The sequence below is a fragment of the Lindgomyces ingoldianus genome, assembly GCF_010093535.1.
Source record: "Lindgomyces ingoldianus strain ATCC 200398 unplaced genomic scaffold BDR25scaffold_16, whole genome shotgun sequence".
Classification (NCBI taxonomy): domain Eukaryota; kingdom Fungi; phylum Ascomycota; class Dothideomycetes; order Pleosporales; family Lindgomycetaceae; genus Lindgomyces; species Lindgomyces ingoldianus.
Window position 1 is genome coordinate 585278 of NW_022985177.1, and position 20173 is coordinate 605450.

General features: G+C 41.1%; 6 protein-coding genes across 6 annotated transcripts; 4 read left to right on the forward strand and 2 right to left on the reverse strand.

The window, feature by feature from the left end:
• Positions 1-1846: 1846 nt before the first annotated feature.
• Positions 1847-2800, reverse strand: BDR25DRAFT_261924 (uncharacterized protein). Its single transcript, XM_033686735.1, has 3 exons — positions 2573-2800; positions 2451-2520; positions 1847-2384 (listed from the first exon to the last, which is right to left on the reverse strand). Exons 1-3 carry the CDS (start codon positions 2782-2784, stop codon positions 1884-1886), a joined length of 783 nt encoding a protein of 260 aa, XP_033547592.1. The 5' UTR covers positions 2785-2800; the 3' UTR covers positions 1847-1883.
• A 146-nt stretch (positions 2801-2946) lies between these two features.
• BDR25DRAFT_369199 (uncharacterized protein) lies at positions 2947-3754 on the forward strand (the record flags this gene model as incomplete). The annotated part of the gene is made up of 2 exons (XM_033697089.1): positions 2947-3117; positions 3175-3754. The coding sequence occupies exons 1-2, from the start codon at positions 3044-3046 to the stop codon at positions 3752-3754; spliced, it is 654 nt and encodes a 217-aa protein (XP_033547593.1). The 5' UTR covers positions 2947-3043.
• A 2375-nt stretch (positions 3755-6129) lies between these two features.
• Positions 6130-7636, forward strand: BDR25DRAFT_32291 (translation factor). The gene is made up of 2 exons (XM_033692067.1): positions 6130-6262; positions 6321-7636. Exon 2 carries the CDS (start codon positions 6390-6392, stop codon positions 7593-7595), a length of 1206 nt encoding a protein of 401 aa, XP_033547594.1. The 5' UTR covers positions 6130-6262; positions 6321-6389; the 3' UTR covers positions 7596-7636.
• Positions 7637-8417: 781 nt separating this feature from the next.
• On the forward strand, positions 8418-10927 carry BDR25DRAFT_286965 (MFS general substrate transporter). The gene is made up of 13 exons (XM_033688286.1): positions 8418-8817; positions 8872-9007; positions 9054-9129; positions 9187-9328; positions 9397-9570; positions 9644-9750; positions 9800-9865; positions 9928-9987; positions 10042-10076; positions 10127-10154; positions 10224-10489; positions 10541-10651; positions 10706-10927. The coding sequence occupies exons 1-13, from the start codon at positions 8497-8499 to the stop codon at positions 10918-10920; spliced, it is 1737 nt and encodes a 578-aa protein (XP_033547595.1). The 5' UTR covers positions 8418-8496; the 3' UTR covers positions 10921-10927.
• Positions 10928-11441: 514 nt separating this feature from the next.
• BDR25DRAFT_343007 (FAD/NAD(P)-binding domain-containing protein) lies at positions 11442-12951 on the reverse strand (the record flags this gene model as incomplete). Its single annotated transcript, XM_033693786.1, has 5 exons — positions 11442-11447; positions 11519-11827; positions 11880-12340; positions 12389-12561; positions 12632-12951. 5 exons carry the CDS (start codon positions 12949-12951, stop codon positions 11442-11444), a joined length of 1269 nt encoding a protein of 422 aa, XP_033547596.1.
• A 434-nt stretch (positions 12952-13385) lies between these two features.
• On the forward strand, positions 13386-14852 carry BDR25DRAFT_369212 (uncharacterized protein; the record flags this gene model as incomplete). The annotated part of the gene is made up of 5 exons (XM_033697090.1): positions 13386-13753; positions 13811-13986; positions 14068-14211; positions 14279-14617; positions 14835-14852. Exons 1-5 carry the CDS (start codon positions 13576-13578, stop codon positions 14850-14852), a joined length of 855 nt encoding a protein of 284 aa, XP_033547597.1. The 5' UTR covers positions 13386-13575.
• Between the last annotated feature and the right edge of the window lie 5321 nt (positions 14853-20173).

Below are 20173 nucleotides of genomic sequence, written 5' to 3' on the forward strand. Positions count from 1 at the left end.
GATCGATTTGAGGAAGTTTGGCTATGGTTTGGCGGGTCTATGGGTGTAAGGAAGTTCAGGTATAATGAATGACGTTAGACTTGGGCGAGCCAGTCTCGCCCGCCATTAGAAATGACGACTTCTGTCGAGTTATCGGGTGCCTCATAATGTTTTGACCAGTGCTGCGTAACGTGGACTCAGCACACTGAGAAGCTTGAATTGGAAATGGTGTTCTTCGTCAGTAGTAGGGTGAAGCTTTTCGATTCATTCAATGGCCCACCTCTCACATTGATTCAATAAGGGTCCCAGTTCCAAGACCTGAGTATCAGCCTTATCTTGGATTGCGACGATTTAATTTTCTTATTGATTCCTAATAGTACCCTGAACTACATATTTTGAGGCATGAGCATCTGTCTGGCTATAAGCTCTGACGATGTGATTCTACGTTGATTCATATCTCGACTCGGGAGTCTCGAATCTGAGACCTGAGCACCCGCATTATCTTAGATCCTAACAACGCCGACTCATGACATTCTAATATAGGAATTCGAATTTAAGACTTCAGAATGGGGCCTAGGTATACAGTCCCCCGATCGGAGTAGCGTCCCCTTTTGCTCTCTTCAAAATTCTCCACATTTCTCAGTTGAACCTGACTCCCAGTCAGCCTTTCTACCAACGGCGCATCCATAGCATTTAAAACAGCATTCTCTGAAATCCCCAATCCTTGCTAAAACCTGGTCTTTGAATCCCCGTCTTTCGCAACGTTCGCAGTCCCTAGAAGACCTTCATATCTCCGTGCAGACCTCTACGACCACCTTTCAAAGACATCCAACCAATCCTCAATACACCGTCAACTTTTCGAGTCTCCATCTCCAAAATGCCTACCTATGCCTCCCCTCAAACACAGCACTCGAAATATCCTAATAAATTCTGGCGTATCACCCCACTAACCAAAAGCCAAATGCAGCCCGACCAAGATTGCACTAGAGATTTGCGCCAAGTGCTATGCCGCCGTGCAGGAGCATGAGTTATGAGAAAAGTCATGTATTGTGGACTGAGGGTCCGAGGAGCTCTGTAATTCATATAAACTAACTGTAGGATGCCAATCCCAAGGTTGATTGTGCAGCCCATCGTAGAGTCCTCCAGCTTACATCCTACGAGGAATTCAAGAATGAAGATTAGCTTAAGAATGAATACTGCTTTGTGCTTGGACTAGATGGAGATAATGACAAGACCAGTATGAAGCATCACTAGGATGACTGCAAGTCTTTTTACGATTATCTCCCCCGAGCGTTGGTGGAGACCTGCTGTCGCCGGTATGTTCATTTTCATGCGTGTTGGGTTGGGCTTAATTTGTATGCGCTACAGATTGCGGTACTTGCGGTTTCTAAATACCCCGCTCCTTCTTGTGTTTATGGAGGTACACCGGCGGCTCTGCATCATTGAACCTGGTGTTGAGGGTTTGCTTTGGTGTATATTAGCTATTCGGATTTGGTTCTCTTCTGTGCTCCTGGTTCTAAGTCTTTCTAACATCCCTGTGTAAACGTGATATAAGGAAGATGCAACCTTAGGACTCGCTATGACTTCGAAACTAGTTTTTGATGAGTTTCCGATTGCCCTCCATACGGATTCAGGAAGTCTGAAAGGGCTCTTTGTAGCTGCTGGACCGGGATTTAACACGAATTACAAGGGTCGAACGAATATGGAGGTGTCCGCAAGTTGCGAACTGTCTCTGACATGCAAGGTATCACTTTTAACGACGTTTGACTGAGAGCGAAAATGAGGCATTTTCCATTTCCAATCCCTCTAATGCAACTCTAACGCCAATAATGCTTCTGTACAAGCACACAGTATAATACACACCGTGAGTGAAGATCTGCATCCCTCCCGTCTCCAGTCCCCAATTATCCCATCGGTACCGGCCTTAAATGCCCATCCTTGTCATACTTCGCCTTAAAAAAAGTGTAACTCAACGTCACAGTCTCAATCCCCTTCATGTTAACGTCGTTCACAAACTCGGGATCAATATAAAAAAACACCGGCATATCAACCGTCTCGCCTGCATTCAGCCTCTGCTCCTCAAAGCAAAAACACTGAATCTTGCTGAAATACGGGGCGACCTGACCGGGGGTGACGGAGTATGTGGCTACGCCGATGATGTCTTCAGAGGACTTGTTGGTCGCGGTGTAGAAGGCCAGCGCGGTTTCGCCGGGGAGTACGCGCACTTCGCGTTGTTGGGGGACGAATTTCCAAGGGAGAACATCGGAGACAGATCCGTTAAAGGTTATGCGGATGCGCGGGTGGTGGGCTACGGGTTTGAGGCGCTCCGAGGGGTCGACGGTGGAGTCGCTGCCGTGGGCGGCGGAGCGGACGGGTTGGCCGCCCCAGCCGGTGGTTTGGCAGATCTGGAAATTACCCATTATCAAATTGCAGGTCTAGAAAAGGGACCGAGGAGAAGATGTGGTGCGAACCATTTTGTACATTGGTACCGAGCCGTAGGAGAGTGCGACGGTGCCGAGTATGATACTGAAGACGTAGTTCCTGACAGAAAGTCAATTCTCGCTTTGAAGCAAGAGCAATTTGTTCCTCGTACATTGTCGTCCTATTCCTCTCCTTGTACTGCGCATGCATCTGATCCATCGACGGTGTGGCGTTCTGGCGACTCTCTTTCGTAGCATTCAGATATCGTCGCGCGGCGGCATATTGCGGATTTCGGAGGCGAGTGAAGGCGCGAGAGCATGAAGAGCATATCCATGGCTTAATTGATCTTGAAACGCAAGGCCGCAGGGGTACTGATGCAGACATTGTGGATGCTTTGAGGGGGTGAATGGTGAAAGGCGAAGGTTTCGGTGGAGCGATGTTGTTCCCCGCGGAAGATCTAGCCGCTTTCAGAGCCTCAGAGGATCTTTTGAAGAGCTTGGACCAGCCGTTTGACTTCGTGTTGGAGAAATTTGAGATTTCAGGTTGGAGAAAGTTGAGCGACTTCCTCACGTTCGCGTCTCACTCCTCTCATAACTCTATTTCCTTGAAATAGTCCGGGATCCTCGACGATTTCCATCTGGAAATGGCGGCCGTACTCTGTGGAATCTGCAATACAGAGCCGAAGAAATACAAATGCCCGACCTGCGCAATACCCTAGTAAGACCACTTCCTCTCAAATCTCCCATCTCTTCCATCTCGCTGACACGGGCTCAGCTGCTCGCTAGCATGCTTCAAAATCCACAAACCTACACATCCAGACATATCCCCCTCTACACCCAACCCAACCCTCCATCCTACTCCCCTAGTAATTCCCGACCCTCCTCCCCCGCCACCAGTCCCGAAGTACATCAAGCAGCGGAAAGACTTTTCTCAATTCGCTTCAAAGCCCCAATACCAGGAATTATTACGGACACACCCCACCCTTCTCTCCTCCCTCCAACGCATATACGCCGCGACCATCGAACCAAGACCTGCCGATAACCCACCAACCTCTTTCCAGCATCCCTACAATGGGAGGGGTCGCGGGTCCTACTCTCGTGGCCGTGGAAGTAGAGGGCGAAGCCGGGGTGGCTATATGCGTAGTGGAGATCATAGACATGGTGATGAAAATAGGTCTAGGAAATGGTCTCAAAAGAAAGGCGATGCAGATGCGATGAAATTGTTGAAGAGATTGAGGGAGGGGAAAGAGGGTGGGGGAGAGCAAGCTGCGATTGTGGAGTTTGTGAGACTTGTTGAGGAGACTTTTGGCGATGGTGAGAGAAGGGAGGATGGACAGAGGATCGATGTTGGCTGAGGGCGGGAAGACTCTTGGATTGGAATGGGGAGGGGGCATTATTACGAGTTATCAGACAGTATGCTATTAGATCGGGAGACAATTTTGGCGGGTGAGTATATTTCTTAGTGGAGGGAAAAAGAGCTAACCCCTGCAACCAGATACCATGGAAATCTATATGCTACTTTACCATGAAAGTCACGAGTGTTGTCTAAACTCTGTACAAATCAGCTAAATCACTCTTCAAATGCCGATGCTTCTCGAAAAGAGGCCCCTCTTTCTACATGGCCAGTCTTATGGCCCTTCCGGAGTTCAAACAGCGTATCCATCTCTCACCTCTCGGCCTTCGCCTTCTGAACCGCCAGATGGCCAACAAACTCCTCCGAAATCTTATCAATCCCTTTCAGCTGCCGAGTAACACCGTTCTGCCAATGGGGGTTGTCCTGGCCGCTCGGGTGATCGCTCTGGATCGATTCCTCATTCTCAATCTCAATCTCACCACTACCCTCTCCCATATCCATGAGCCACCCCTCCAACTATGCAACACTGAGCTAAGTCACTTCCACAACAGTTAGTTTGTTCGGAAGGAGCTGCCCTAGGTTTGCTCTACTACGGAGGAAAACACCACACATCAGCCCAAAACGCTCATATTGGTTATCCGTATTTAGCGCGAAGTAGCTCTGCTTCTTAGGATCCCCGAGATATTTGCCCTAGAGATATGCTCTATACACGTCCGTTAGCTTCAGGGGGAGGAAGGAAGGAGATAGCCGGTCGACGTACACGTACGTGAAACGCTCGTCGGACACATTCCAGCAACAGTTGGTTATAGCGAGTTAGAAGATCTCCCGGCCTTTTTACACAGCATGTCCGCACGAGGTTATGCCGGGCCTCAGCAAAACTACCCTAGGACCTAGAGGTCTAGGCGACGAACGGCTACTCCTCGAAACTCTTGTTTAAGATGAACATAGAGGATGGCGGAAAGAAATTATCTAGAAGATGCGGACTCTGCTTTTACCCTTAGTTTATTTCTCGATCTTCTTTCACTGTGAAGTGCCATCAGGCGATTAGACGTGCTGTTGAGGATAATAAAGAGGGCAAGGGAAGACCAAACAGCGCAAACACTCCAAGATGTATGCCAACCCGAATGCCTGTGCGAGCGCGATGGGGTCTGGTAAGATAACTGGATGTAAATTGTAGCGATGGTAAAGAAGATAGTAACAAGAGAGGAAACCACGTGATATTACGACCATAATGCAACCCACTGAAGACAAGATCCCAACAATGCCTGGGAGTAGGAAATGCAACCATAGTGACGTAAATCCTTTCCTGAGCAAAATGGGGAGGCTTTAGGCAAAATCACCAAAGCCATTCTAAACCCTGTGAAGGTGCTTAAAATGAATGCTCTTCATCAAGTGAAATTCGAGCGCAAAGCGCTAGCCACCTCTTGAAGCCTAGATATATTCTATTCCTGTTAGCTCCGCAGCACCACATTGAAGCATGGTCTACTTATTCTACCCACCGCTCAGCATGCTACTTACCTGTATCTTCTGAATGATATGCCAAACTTTCGTTAAGGAATGGATCCTGACCGACTTTCTTCCAGTTTTACATCTCTTGTGGAGATATTCCGCTTCACTTAACACTAGTTCAGTACCCACACTACTTACCGACCTGGGATCCCGAGCAGAAATATCCTTCTCTGGAAAGTCTCATCCATTATGATCACGGGAAGGTGCAGACACATCGTACCCAGATCTACTTCCCGACAACGTAACAGTTACCCACATTACGCCGACCATTGGCACCGAAGTCCGCGGCATACAGCTCCGCACGCTCTCCTCAGTCGGCAAAGACCAGCTAGCCCGTTATGTGGCGGACCGTAAGGTGGTTGACTTTAGTGCCCAGGACTTCGCCCCCCTCCCCATCCCCGAAGCCCTTACATTTGCTCGCTATTCTGGTCCTCTTCACGTTCACCTAACCTCGGGGCCTCCTGCCGGACACCCAGAGATCCATCTGGTACACCAGGCGGCTAGCGATCAGAGCGCCGCCCAGTTTTTCCAGACTCGCACGAGCTCTGTTGCATGGCGCTCTGGCGTTTCCTACGAGGCACAACCCCCTGGGATCGCCTTTCTATATATCCTGGAGAAGCCCTTGATTGGAGGCGATACCCTATACGCCAACACGGCTGAGGCTTATAACAGATTAAGCCCGCTATTCCGAGAGCGGCTTCACGGCTTACAAGCAATCCATTCGGGGACTGAGCAGAGGTGTTCCTCTCAGCAACCTGCCAAGCCAAGGCACTCGATCATGATTGGTTGAACTTCAGGTGGTACAAAGTTGAGCGGCTGCGGAAATTCTTGCTACCCGGAGATATTTTTAAACTATTGCGAGGAGCACAAAGCACCATCTATCGCTAAATTACTTGAAAAGCTCTTTACGAAGGATAACTTCACCCCTAAGGAACTGCGGATTTGGATCTGCCCTCAACGAGTCTCGCGGCAACAGCCTCATCCGACCTAGTGCTCTGGTGTGAGTTTGTGTCTGTAGGATGTTCTAACATAGCTTCTGTGCTCACGTTTGAACACAGGCAGATATTTGTTTTTCCCTCAAACATCGCGAGATAGCAACTTCGCCTACCAAGAAGAGAGAGAAAAGAATGGACGATGCTGCAAGATCCGGTATGACAACGCGAATACTCCCAATCGACCGATCACATATCTACGATGTGTCATTCGACTACCGAGATTGCTCTCTGGATTCATTCGACTTTTCTCTGCGTGAAGGTCCTACGGAGACACACCTGAAAATCGCGGCAGAGAAACTGCTCAATTCCGACATTCCCGTTGCCTTTCCAACAGAAACTGTGTATGGCTTAGGAGCCATCGCTACAAAAAGCTCTGCAGTCCAGGGTATCTTCAAGGTCAAGGGCAGACCGGTGGACAACCCGTTGATCGTACATGTTTGCTCAGTCCAACAGTTGAGGCAGCTTCTGCAGCCCACGTCGTCGCAAGCTAGGTTGGACGCTACGCTAGACCCCATTCCTAATGTCTACAAGTCACTCATCGAGAAATTCTGGCCCGGCCCTCTTACAATCCTTCTTCCATGCCCAGAAAACTCGGAATTGGCGCCCGAGGTTCATCCGGGATTAAAAACTTTCAGCGTCAGAATCCCGGATGATCCTTTGGCTTTGGCTTTGATCCAGCTTTCTGGTCCTATCGCAGCTCCCTCGGCGAACGCTTCCACAAGACCTTCTACAACGACTGCACAACACGTGAAGGACGACCTTGAAGGCAAGATCGAAATCATCCTCGACGGCGGAACTTGCGCAGTCGGTCTCGAAAGTACTGTAGTGGACGGCTTGTCTAATCCTCCCTGCATCCTCCGCCCAGGCGGCATAAGCCTTCAGCAGATTAGACAATGCGAAGGTTGGGAGGGTGTCATTGCTGGATACGATTGTCAAAGTACAACAATTCCGAAGGCTCCCGGGATGAAATACCGTCACTACTCTCCAAGGGCCTCAGTCATTCTTTACGAGGCGGGCAGTTCTGGCCCGATCCTAGAGGATGCACGGAAAGTGGGTGTCATACGGACAATGAAGTGGGAATCACAGATTGGTGGAGATGCTGGTCCCATAAAGGATAGCTTAATACCAATCCCCATCCGCTCCCCTAAGGGCACCCACTGGGAAGTATGGTTGGGCGATGACTTGGAAAGCATAGCTAGAGGGCTTTTCGCTGCATTAAGACACTTGGACGATCAAGGGGTCGATGCCATTCATGTCGAAGGTATTCCGGAGACTGACGATCTCGCCGCCACTATCATGAATCGGCTGAGAAAAGCAGCTATTCAAATTTGCACATAGGCCTCATAGCTCGAAGCTTTATACGTACGGTTTGATCCAAAAAGATCTCAATAAATTACCACTCCTATGTCTTCGACGCGGTTCAAAATAGAGGCGACACTTGGGGTTCATGAGGGCTTGTTAAGCATGTAAATCTGCATGTTTCCATGATGCTGAGAGGATAGAACATAAATTTGATAAAAAGACACACTGTACATGAAATAATCACTAATTTAGAAATAATTTCCAACAGAATCAGACAACTATGCAGCTAAAATTTCTCTCGAAATCTAGAGACCTCATTCCCACTCGGAAAGGGTCGCATTGAGGCATTCAGACCTCACCCTGACCCTCCCCACCGCAATTACTTACCTATTCTTTAGTTCTAACCTTAGGCAGATGTATTTAGGCCTTCACATATATCTTCCATACACTACGCAAATCTAATACTATATTAGAAGAGGTATGTATTTGGTTAAACGCATGGTCTCCTAGCTACGCTTGCAGTTCGGCTATTTGAGGCTATTAATATTCAAAACTTAGAAATAGATTAGGGTCTGTGAAGGCTTTTATGTTGATTTATATTTATATAAATCAACGAATATTAGACGGGAACGATAGTGTTCTGTTAAGTGATCCTAGTAACAAGACTCAGGAGGAACACGATCAGTTAGAAGAGATACTACTACAGTTTATAGAGCAGGAAAGTGGTAATATTAAGGACGATAGAATTGATGTCGTTTAGTGTCAGGTGATAGAATACTGACTTAGTCATGTACGGCTTCGTAAAATACAAATACAACTGATAAGCGCCAACCAAGTTGAACCAACCCCACACCATCCCGCTGATTTGACGTCGACGTTGCCTGCCAACGCACCACTTTAACCCTCATTCTCCCTCTTGCTGAAAATCATTGCTACAATGTTCTTCGATCGCGTAAAAGGCGGCAGAGGAGGTTACAAAACAAAGAATACTAATGAAATAGTCTCAGACCCTCTCCTTAGCGACGTGGACGAGGAAGGCGAAAGACAATACCTTACTGAGAGCTTACCAGACTCTATTTCTCTTCAACCCGAAGGGGCGGCTTTACAAAACGGCGAAGTGATAGATCTCGATGCTCTGGCCACACAATATTCAGTATTCGACAACCCAGAGATCGCGAAGTTGTATGAGCCGGGACCAGATTACGAAGGCAGACATAGATATAATCCAGCTCTAAGGTGGACATTGGGTGAAGAATTAGTACGTTGATTCCGGCACTGTTACCTATAATCTCCAAATTTGACCTAAGTATAGGCGATACTGCGCAAAATAGACTGGAGAATTCTGTCGTTTGTTTCAATCATCTTCATGGCTCTTGAGCTTGATCGAGCCAATGTTTCCCAAGCCCTGACTGATAACTTTCTCCAAGAACTCAGTCTTACCACTGATGGTATGATTAACCCATGATAATTAATGAGAGAATTTAAGCATTGCAGATTATAATCTAGGCAATACCGTGTCACGGCTCGCATTTTTATGCGCTGAATTGCCTTCACAACTCATTTCGAAATGGTTCGTTACCTATTAATTGATCCTTGGATATGGCTTCACTTACATTTGAGTTCTTAGGTTGGGAGCCAATCGATGGATAGCTATCCAAGTTATCCTATGGAGTTTAGTAGCAGCCAGTCAATGCGCTCTCAGTGGTCGTGCTAGCTATCTAGCTTGTCGGATATTAATTGCACTCCTCCAAGGCGGTTTTATTCCTAATGTGAGTATCCTCTGAGTATTGCTACTTGATCCTTCTACGAGATTTGCTCATAGTCGAATTCTTGATAGATGATACTATATCTGTCGAATTTCTACACCAGCCGAGAATTGCCAATACGGCTCTCGTTGTGGTGGACGGCAATGTCTTGTGCCGATATTGTTGCTAGCTTATTGGGATTTGGGCTCCTTCATCTAAGGGGTATTGCTGGTATAAGTGGATGGAGGTGGCTATTCTTCATCGAGGTGCGTTGGACTGTCCATCCATTTCTCCCGAACCCATTTTCAAAATTCAAGATCGCTAATTGTTTTTCTTCAGGGCATTTTGTCCGGAATCATCGGAGTCATGTCAATATTTCTCCTTCCGCAGTCGCCGACGCAAACCGCAGGCTTTCTCCGAGGTAGGGAAGGATGGTTCTCTAAGAGGTAAAATGAACTTTACGAGTCTAATATCGTTATTCTCACCTCTCTCTAGAGAAGAAACTATTATTGTCATGCGATTGCTACGTGACGATCCTTCCAAAGGCACACTAGGTAACAAGTAAGTTATAGTTGAGTATTTTTAGCTACCACTCTAGCTCGCTTATCTAATTCAGAATAAAGGCAGCCTATCACTCTGGATTGTCTATTCAATGCAATGCTAGATTATCAGCTTTGGCCACTGTAAGGAGATACCATCCTATTTATTAGCCTATCTTGATAATAACTCACTATTAGGTATATAATAGGTCTCTTCTTCCAGGTTCCCATGTGTGAGTCTTGATCACGTTAATATATCGAGGTGTTTGGTTTGACTCTGTAGTGCCCTCTCTTCAATACTTGACAATCCGGTATATTATAAACAATTTTAATTCCCCCGTTTCTAAAAGAGGCGAGAGGTATATTAACAAGGATCACAGTCTTAGAAGTCTTGGTTTCGAAACCTTTCAAACAAACCTTCTTGTTATTCCGTCGCAAATTGGACATATCATAGCAATGCTAGGCCTTACTCGGTTAAGTGAACGGACAAAGAAGTTGTCATTTACAGCAATGCTCTCACAGCTATGGGCTTTACCCTTCCTACTTGCTATTTACGCTCTAGACCCTAGCCGAACAAACAAATGGGTTATGTGGGCAGTTTTAACACTTCTGCTAAGCTATCCGAATCCACATGCTATCCAAGCGGGTAAGTTTACTTCAATACAATTGCTTAAACCACTTTAAACCAAGCAAATAGGCTGGATATCTCGAAATTCCGGTACTGGGCATACCAGAGCGGTATCAGCCGCTCTATACAACATGTTCGCTCAGTTCTCGGTGATTATAGCGTCCAATATATATCGTGAAGGTAAGCTTTTTCTATATAGTGATATATTCGAGCTAATAAGTATTCCCAATCCAGATGATTCTCCTCGCTACCAACGGGGCAATAGGGTGTTGCTTTTGATATTGTGTTTTAATGTGGTTCTATACGTCTGCGTAGGAGTATATTATACACTTATCAATAGACGTCGGGATGCAATTTGGAAGTTTTTGAACCAAAACCAGAGGATAGGCTATCTGCAGACTACCAAAGATGAAGGTTGTAATAAATTGGATTTCAGATTTGCTCTGTAGGACGGAGATCTAACAATAGGGAAAAAGAGACCAGTTTGACATGCCGCACAGATAAGCTCTCGGTGAAACTTCATCTACACTTCAAGCTTGCTAAAAATCTTTAACAAATAGTAGGCTATAGATGCTAATATTATCTCTGAGACTCGAGGCCCTTTAATTAGAGTGTAAACGAGACTGCCAGCGCAAAAGCATGAACATGTACCTCCTGAGCGGTGACAACCTGCAACTTTCCGTCTACTATGAATAAATATATCTTGTTTCATACCAGAGCACCAACAGCCTGCTATTGCTTTCACAAGCTTCCAAAGATATTCTTCATATATCATTACTGTCGCAACCGCTGATCAGGGAGCAATGAGGAGCAAGTCTATTGACTACAAGAAGCTCTTAGAGAGCCTGCCTATGTAGTGGGAGCTCAGGCGCCAAGTGTCTCAGGCCGCACGTCCCAAACACAGGCGCGACACTAGGTCCCTGTGCTCTTCTTACGCGACAATTACAAATAATACAATATCAACTATCAGTCATGCCTTCGAGCATTTCGTTCGTCTATGCTAAGATTAGTCCAAATCCAACACATGATAACGTCAGTGGCACTCACATGGCTAATTACATCGTATCCAAATAACCAAGGTTGACTTTGAATGTCCGACCATTGGTTTGGATGCTTTTCATCCGGCGGAGCATTGCCTATGTCGTACTTCATGCCCTGGTCACGCTGGACTTGTTCTTCTCCGTCAGACATATGCCAGATATGGTCATTATATCGAGCTCGTCGCTTCATCTCTTCGCAACGGGGTTTGCGGATCTCTTCAAATGCCTGGAGAATGATAGGCAAGTCTAATGAGCTTTTCGCTTTTGCCAAACATTCTCCAAGAGAGGCGCCATCCTCAACTGCCGTCGCCGCCCCCTAGTCGAGGTTAGCAGGTTGCTAGAGCCCAAAAAAAGCCCGTGTATATTACTTGAGCAAGAAAAGGCAGCATTGCATGAGCAGCATCACCAATTATAACGACTCTGCCGTTCGTACTCGACCAAGACTTCAGAGATGGTAATTCAGATAGCTGCCATTTCAAGCAGCTATCCACATGCTGCAAGATACGTTTCACTGTTGGGTGATAATTGCTGTACTGCGCTCTCATCTCATCTACTTCGCCCTGCTCACCAAACTTCCTGGCATCTTTGACTTTGCCGGGATGAGACATAACCAGATTGTACATCTCGCCTCGGCAAATTGAGTAACTTATGAAGTGTCTCTGGGGACCAATCCAGCAGTTTACGTCCGAGGAATGCAAAAGGTGAGCAATTTTCGAATCTGATGCTATTATAGAGGCAGGAATGACCGCACGGTAAACGCAGCTCGACGCTAGTAACGGCTCGATGTTTTCGTTAGGAAGAACGGCTTTCCTAACTTTGGAGTGAATACCTGCAACTGATCGGAATTAACCTTTATATAAAATTGATTGAATCTAACCGTCTGCTCCAACAATGAGGTCAGCCCCCAAACTGCTCCCGTCATTGAATATGACCTCTGAAGTATGTGCGTTTACGGCGTCAACCGCGCTTGAAAATAGTATTGTGGCTCCTGCTTCCTTTGCAGCATCATGCAATAAACGCTGATAGTCCGCGCGGTGAATAAGCCAATATCTTCGCAATGGTTTTAGCAATTATAATCCTTTCATATGAAACAAATGTGGGGGCAGACAAGGGAACTTACGGAGAGTTATATCGCTCAGTCATTTCTGGATGTAGAGCAGTAGCCCCGAGTTTTTCGCCGGTATCGTAGCGAAAGAAATTCCATGCAGTAGGAAGAGTCACTTTCTCTTGAAACCTTGATGTTAGGCCGTAAGCATCCAGGATTCTAGTACTGTTTGGAGGCATTTGAATTCCTGCCCCAAGTTCGTTAAGCCCTGGCGCAGCCTCGACGACGGTCACATGATGGCCTTTCTGCGCCAGAGAAACGGCAGCACTGAGCCCTGCAAGACCGGCTCCAACGATGATGACATGGAAGCTCTTTCGAGTTATTTCTGAAGTCATCCCTCGTGATGTATCGAGTTGTGTGCGCTAGCTATGTTAGCTGGAATATTCTCACTTGTGAACAATAAGCTTTGGGATTGGCTGATTCAAAAACTATTCGCGATAATCGGTGAGATATACCTGATGAGACAGACGATTAGCGGGGCCGGCTAAGATTCCCTCGCTGCTTTGCAAATCACCCAATGCGATCATTCCATTCGCCACGTGGGGATTCTACGCGTCACTAAAATAACCTGATATGGCACCATTTTTACATGAAAAGCCTTATTAAACAGTGTTTGTTGTCCCATGACGCCATGTAAGCTTATCGGAGGGATACAAGTGAGTGGTACGCTGACTGGTTTGTAAAACACACCACTCAACGCAGCAGAAACAGCTAAAACTGGCGGCTCTTCGAGAGATAAAGGCCCGCCGGCAAAGGTGGGGCTATATTAATTGTGAATGGTTCCATTACCGATGACCAATGAATGTATCGGAATTCGTAGTGACATAAACATGTTAAGTTAGCTGTAGGTATAGTGAATCTCAAGAAACACGTGCTAATATATGTAACCCCTACTGGAAACCAAAGTTCAAGGGCTGAGGAAATTTGTTTCCACGGCCCTGAACTATATAAACCTAGTTATGGCATCAACAGTCCTTCACACTCAGCCCTTCTTGTGGTATTCGACGTATATTGAAGGATATTATTCTACGTGTCTTATGACGGTTATGACGATGACAAAAAGGAACTATGTAAAGCGTCAACGCGCTGTACCTATGAGAGTGCTCAACCTTGGACTTGGTCGGACGGGAACTCATTGTAAGTCATCCACGAAGATATGGGAATGGTAACCTTGTTACTGAGGCATGCTACTAGCATTCCGTGAGGCCATGAAAAGCTTGGGATATAGCGATTGTTATCATGGTTATGTGGCCGTTTTTGAAAGCCCCGAAGACTGCGAGATGTGGTACGATGCTCTGCTTGCAAAATATGAAAATAGAGGAAAGCCATATAGTCGAGAGGAATTCGACCATCTCCTTGGTCATTGCCAAGTATGTTGTGTCCATACCTGCGATATGAAAATAAGGGTTTATTTTGTCAATCTAGAGAGAAAATTTAACTGGTTCGAATAGGCTGTCTGCGGGCTTCCCGCTGTCTGCTTTGCCGAAGAATTGATTGCGGCATATCCTGAGGCAAAGGTAATTTTGTCACTCCGGGATGTTGACTCATGGCACATGTATGTTTTAATCTATTATCTGATCAATCCTTGCTTACCAGTGCGATATATCCTCCTTGAACACCATCGATAAACTAGTTACTCAGCCGTGGATATCTATCTTGCAGATGATAGAGATGATTCTACAAATCCGCCATCGTCACGTACGACTTGCATATGCGAAAATTGGCCAACATTTCTTCCGAGGCAGCCTCCGTCGGTTTGGGAAAGATGTGTTTATCGAGCACTATGCTAGAATCAGTGAGCTTGTTCCCGCCGATAATCTTTTACAGTATCATATATCCGAAGGTTGGGCGCCACTCTGTCAATTTCTCGGAGAACCAGTTCCAACACGGACCTTTCCAAGTGGAAATGAAGTCGCAGGCTTTCGCCAAAAATTTCAAATTCGCGATCGCACGATTTTATTGGAAATTGTCTCTAAGCTTATTGTTCTTTCAGTGGCAACTGTTCTCTTTGCCCTTCTTCTATGTCCAGATTCGAAACCAGATATATGGCTTGACGCTGCATCAACACACGAGATATAGAAATTAGTAACATAGCATTGTTATCCCGGCAGCTAGAGCCGCCTCTTGATTTCTAAGGGCAAGTCGATAACTGTTTGGGTCTTATCGCGAATTCCAACGCGTGTTTTAGAGATTACAAGTGAGGTGTGCATTGATTTAGAGTAGCAGCGCTTACTAGCATACATGAAAGAGGGCAAGTCTTGGGAGTGGATCTTCCGCAAGTTCCCTGGCCGCAATACGCACGCGCTGGAACATGGTCTGGCCTAGAGGCGACTAGGCTTCTCCCACAGGTGGACAGGCGGCAGCTCAACCTCTCTGTGCCTGCTTGTCCCTTAGTGTCTGCTGGAATAAATATCCGAGGGGACCATCCGTCTATCAGTCAGACTTATCGCGAAAGCAGCGTATAAACTATATATAAAATACTACTAAGAAGTATTTCTAACAGAGAAATATATATTGCAGATAAGTATTTAGTAGGAAAACTAGAAAAGCAGTTTAAAACATATAAAAAAACAAAGTAGAGAATAGAAAAAAAATTATAAAAAAAAGTAAAAATCTTTACAAAGATTAAAAACTATAAAAAAACTTTTACTTTTACTTTAATTTATAGTACTCTAAGAGATAAAGAAAAGATAGAAGCAAAAAAACTTCTCAACTTAGTGTAGTTGTTGCGCTGCTCAAAGGTTAACCTTCTAGCTAGCACAGCAGAAGGATATATTGTTACAATCCACGATTGGACCGCAACCGAATGTTGTAAAGTCATACAACGGTATGACAACTAATGGTGGGAAGCTATGCTGTCGGCGCAAAGGATGTCACGTGACCCCGTCATCCGGGTTCGCCTGGAACAACGGCAGTGCTGGCGATAGATCGATCCGATTCGTGGATTGATCCGAATCCACGCTATCCTAAATCTAGATTAGATTCTTAAATTAATTTATAGTCTTAGCTAAAAATTTACTTCCCTATTAACAAAACAACTTTAAAAGTCTTGTATAATAGAATCTTATAAATTAAGCTTAACTCTAGTGCCTAAAAATAAGGGCAGTAACATTAAAAACTTTATATAACTACTAATGTCTAATAAACTTACTAAATAAAACAGCTATCTTTTTTAATACTATAATTTTTATAATTATAACGCTGCTTTAGAAGTTGTTATAAACTTTTAAAGGCACTTAAAATTTAACTGCTAAGTTTTAGTAAAAGGTACTTTTTTTTTAGATAATAAGCAGGTGCTATTAAACTCTAAGAGCTATAAGACTGCGCAGAACCTTATATAAAAAGAGATATATAGAATGCTGCGTTTAGAGCCTATCTAGATAAAGATATTATTTAAAAGGCTTTTATATAACTAATTATTTAATAGTGTTTTACTTTTTTAGTTAACGTACTTTACAGGCGAGTTGCTTACACACCTAAGTTGCTTACTTTTGCTAAGACCACACCCTAATAAACTCTATTATAGCCTATAACAACCTGCTCTAGCACTATATAGTAGAGTACAGCCTAGAATATTATTTAGATACTACTTTAACTTCTTACTTATACATTTATGTGTTATGCCTTGTCTAATTACACTATTTATAGTGCCTTTAAAATAGCTTACTTACTTTAGCTTATACCTACTTCTTTACTTTTTTTTTATTACTATGTGCTCTAAACTTTTTTAAAGCTATTAAGTATAAGCTTTTTTAAATTATTAAAGTTTTTTTTACCTTAATTTACTTTTTTTTATATAATTTATATTATATAGCTGCATTATTAGCTACTTAAAGCTTAAAATTTTTTTATTATACTAACACTAGCTTATATGTAATTATTACTACTTTTTTTAAAACTTTTTTAAACACTTTAACTATAAAAGTTAGTAAACTATTTATATACTTCTAAATTTTTATTTTTATAAGCATTAATTATAACTTAAGTTTTAAAGTAACTAGTAATTTAAAGCTAGTTTAACTTTATAAAGAATATTAAAGCTAGGTATAGCATCTAGAATAATAACATGTATAACTTTAATAAAATAAAGTTTATAATAGGCTAGATATTTACTAGAGTAGTTATTATAAGTTTAGAGAGATAAAAATAGCTAAAAGTAGTTTAGCTAAGTAACTAGAAGTAGATAACTGCTATTTAGAGCATTAATGCTAAAAGGTAAGCTATTTTACTTTTTATTATTTTTTAAAGTAGCAACTACTTTTTAAACTAGTATAAAAAAAATTTACTTTAAAATTAAGTTATTATAATTTTTAAGCGTAGCTAAACTACTAATTAGCTTAGTTTAGACTAGTTAAAGCACTTTAACATGTATATAAAAAAGTGTACTATTAGTAGCTACTATCTGCTAGTTATTAACAGCTATAAAAGCTATAACTTACTTTATTTTTAGTAATACTATAAAGATAATAAGATTATTACTATTTATATGCTTTTTTACTTATTATACTTTTTATAGCTACTTAATATAAGTTGTTTTACTTCTTTAAAAAAAGTGTATAAGCGCTAAGCTAAAAACTTTATATATAACTAGATTACTTATATTATAAAAATAAAGTTCTTACTATGCTTTAAAGTAGCTTATAATACTATAATTACTTTTAGTAATATCTAAAAAGAGTTTTAAAGTGCTAAATTAGTTTCTTTTAACTTATAATAAGTTATAATAGGCTTTAATATAAAGTTACACACTCTATTACTACTACTACTTATATATAATAAGCCTTAGCAGTTGTAAACCTTAAGTAATACTTTAAAACTTAAGTTATAATTAATGCTTATAAAAATAAAAATTTAGAAGTATATAAATAGTTTACTAACCTTTATAGTTAAAGTGTTTAAAAAAGTTTTAAAAAAAGTAGTAATAATTATATATAAGCTAGTGTTAGTATAATAAAAAATTACTAAGCTTTAAGTAGCTAATAAGGCTACTATATAATATAAATTACATAAAAGAGAGTAAATTAAAGTAAAAAAAACTTTAATAATTTAAAAAGGCTTACACTTAATAGCTTTAAAAGAGTTTAGAGAGCGCAGTAATAAAAAGAAGATAAAAAAGCAGGTATAAGCTAAAGTAGGTAAGCTATTTTAAAGGCGCTATAAATAGTGTAATTTAACTAGGCATAACACACAAACATGTAAGTAAGAAGTAGAAGTAGTATCTAAATAATATTCTAGGCTGTACTGTACTATATAGTGCTAGAGCAGGTTGTTATAGGCTATAATAGAGTTTGTTAGGGTAGAGTCTTAGCAAAAGTAAGCAACTTAGGTGTGTAAGCAACTCGCCTGTGAAGTACGTTATTATAGTTAATAGTAAAAAAGTTATTTAAGATAACTACTAGACTAACTTAGTAGTAAATAGTTAGATTATTTAAAATGAAAAGACATTTTCTAATGCATTCTATAAATTACGCTAGTTTTTATAAAATTAGCTAGTATACTTTTAACTATAGGTAGATAAGCATAGTAATAGCATTACTATGTCTCTAAATATAAATAAATTATAGAGCGCTAAGGCTATCTAGGTGTTTATAGTAAAAGCTAAGTAGATTTCTTATAAATAATGTGCAGCATTTAGTAAAAAATTTCTAATATGCATTACTATTTAAAGCTTTCTTAAAGGTTTATGCGCATGCTGCTATTATAAAGGTAAAAAGGCTAAGTGTTTATTTTATAACTATAAGCATTAAATATATAGCTAACTTTACTAGACTTTAACAGTATATAAAATATACATCTAGTAGTAATTAGTAATTAATTAACACTACACCTAAAAAGTATAAGATTTCTAGAAATAACCTCTTAAATAAAAGACTTAAGCTTTTAAAATACTATTAAAAGTAGAAGTAAGCTTTCTTAACTCTAGCTATAAGCTACTATAATTCTAGTAGTAATATTAGCATAAATCTTAACTATACTGTTAATGTTTATTAGATATTAATAACTAGACGTTTCTAACTTATATAGAGTCTAGTAGTAGGTATAACTAATACTATTAGCAAGATAGAGAACTTTATTAGCTAGCTATGCAAATATAGTTATAAGATTAAAAAACAGCATAATCTTCTACTATTAATTGCCTAGGCTAATTAACTAAAAGCAGAGCTAAATTTAGACTAATTAGAACTAAAAAAAATAAATAGTAAAGTTAAAATCTAGTTAAGCAACATAAAGTTTAGTAGTAAATAAAAAAAATTTAGCTATAATATTAAAAACTCTAGTAGCAATATATAAAAATATAGTAGAGAAGTTAGTAGTAACACTAAAAGCAGGAAACATAAGCAGTATAAAGATAACTTCTTTAGATAACAGTAATCTCTAGCCTAATTTAATAGATTTTAATACAACAGTAATTACTACACAACACTATAAAAAGGCGCTTAGGCTTATAAATACTCTAAAAAAATTAGAGACTGCATGCTAGATAGTAGGCAGCTTTTAACAAAATGCTACCTAGCAAAGTAAACAGATAACAGTATAATACCTACTAATAATAATATTTAGCCTTAATAAATGTAACAGATATAAAGCTAATAGCAGCTTAAATCTATTAGTAAATAAAAAGACTTTAGATAAATAAGTATAAAGTAACTTATAAACTCTAGCAGATAAACACTAATAAAGAATAAAATTAAGTAAAATAATAATTATATAAACTATCCCTACACATAACTATAAGATGCTAGATATTAGTCTAAGTTAAGCAGGTTATTTAATCTATAAATTAATGTTTTTGCTGCTATAAACATTACATTTTTATTTTCTCTCTCTTTTTTACTAAACAGTATTATTATTAACTTAGGTAATAACTTAATATTCTTTTTACACTATTTAATAATTATTATTAGTCTTTAAATTAAAATATTTACTTAGAGACATAAGGCATGTGTTATTAGATTTAAAGTGTATCTTAGGTAAAACACTTACATAGTCTAAACTATTATTTATAAGTAAAAAAGAGAGTAAGTAAGCTAATTAACTAGAATACTAGTTAGCTATAGAAAGATAATATAAATTATAACTAGAAAGTGTACAGGCCTAGGATTTCTAGTAAGCAAATAGCTAAACTTTAGTAGATATAATTACTAAGTTAATATATATAAGGCTAAGTCTAAATATTTAAAGGTTTAGAACTATAGAATTTCTTTAACTGCGCCTAATAATAACAGGGCACAACTTTATCTATATAAACATGCTAAAAGAAATTAATACTATTAGCCTTAAACATTAGCCTTAGTTAACACTAATTATAAATAAATTTAAATAAAGGAATATTAAATCTAGTACTAGATAAAGTTAGAACATAAAGCAGACTATCCTAGAAAGGCTACTCCTAGACTATGTTGTTCTAACTCTAGAAAGATGTTAGATATGCGCACCTACTGTCAAGACAGGAGGAACGTTTGACGAAAGCTGCTACATAGTACGAGCAATAAGCTCGAACAGTATGTTGCTGCAAATTGCAGCATTTTGCAGCATTTTGCAGCATGTTGCAAGCTG

Bases quoted from the DNA above. Each gene is read 5' to 3' on its own strand.
- BDR25DRAFT_32291 (XM_033692067.1), top strand. From the start codon at position 6,390: ATGGACGATGCTGCAAGATCCGGTATGACAACGCGAATACTCCCAATC.
- BDR25DRAFT_261924 (XM_033686735.1), bottom strand. From the start codon at position 2,784: ATGTCTGCATCAGTACCCCTGCGGCCTTGCGTTTCAAGATCAATTAAG. The intron at 2,521-2,572 runs GTACGAGGAACA...ACTTTCTGTCAG, and splicing joins GAGAGGAATAGGACGACAAT to GAACTACGTCTTCAGTATCA. The intron at 2,385-2,450 runs GTTCGCACCACA...GGTAATTTCCAG, and splicing joins CGGTACCAATGTACAAAATG to ATCTGCCAAACCACCGGCTG.
- BDR25DRAFT_286965 (XM_033688286.1), top strand. From the start codon at position 8,497: ATGTTCTTCGATCGCGTAAAAGGCGGCAGAGGAGGTTACAAAACAAAG. The intron at 9,571-9,643 runs GTGCGTTGGACT...GTTTTTCTTCAG, and splicing joins GGTGGCTATTCTTCATCGAG to GGCATTTTGTCCGGAATCAT. The intron at 10,652-10,705 runs GTAAGCTTTTTC...TTCCCAATCCAG, and splicing joins GTCCAATATATATCGTGAAG to ATGATTCTCCTCGCTACCAA.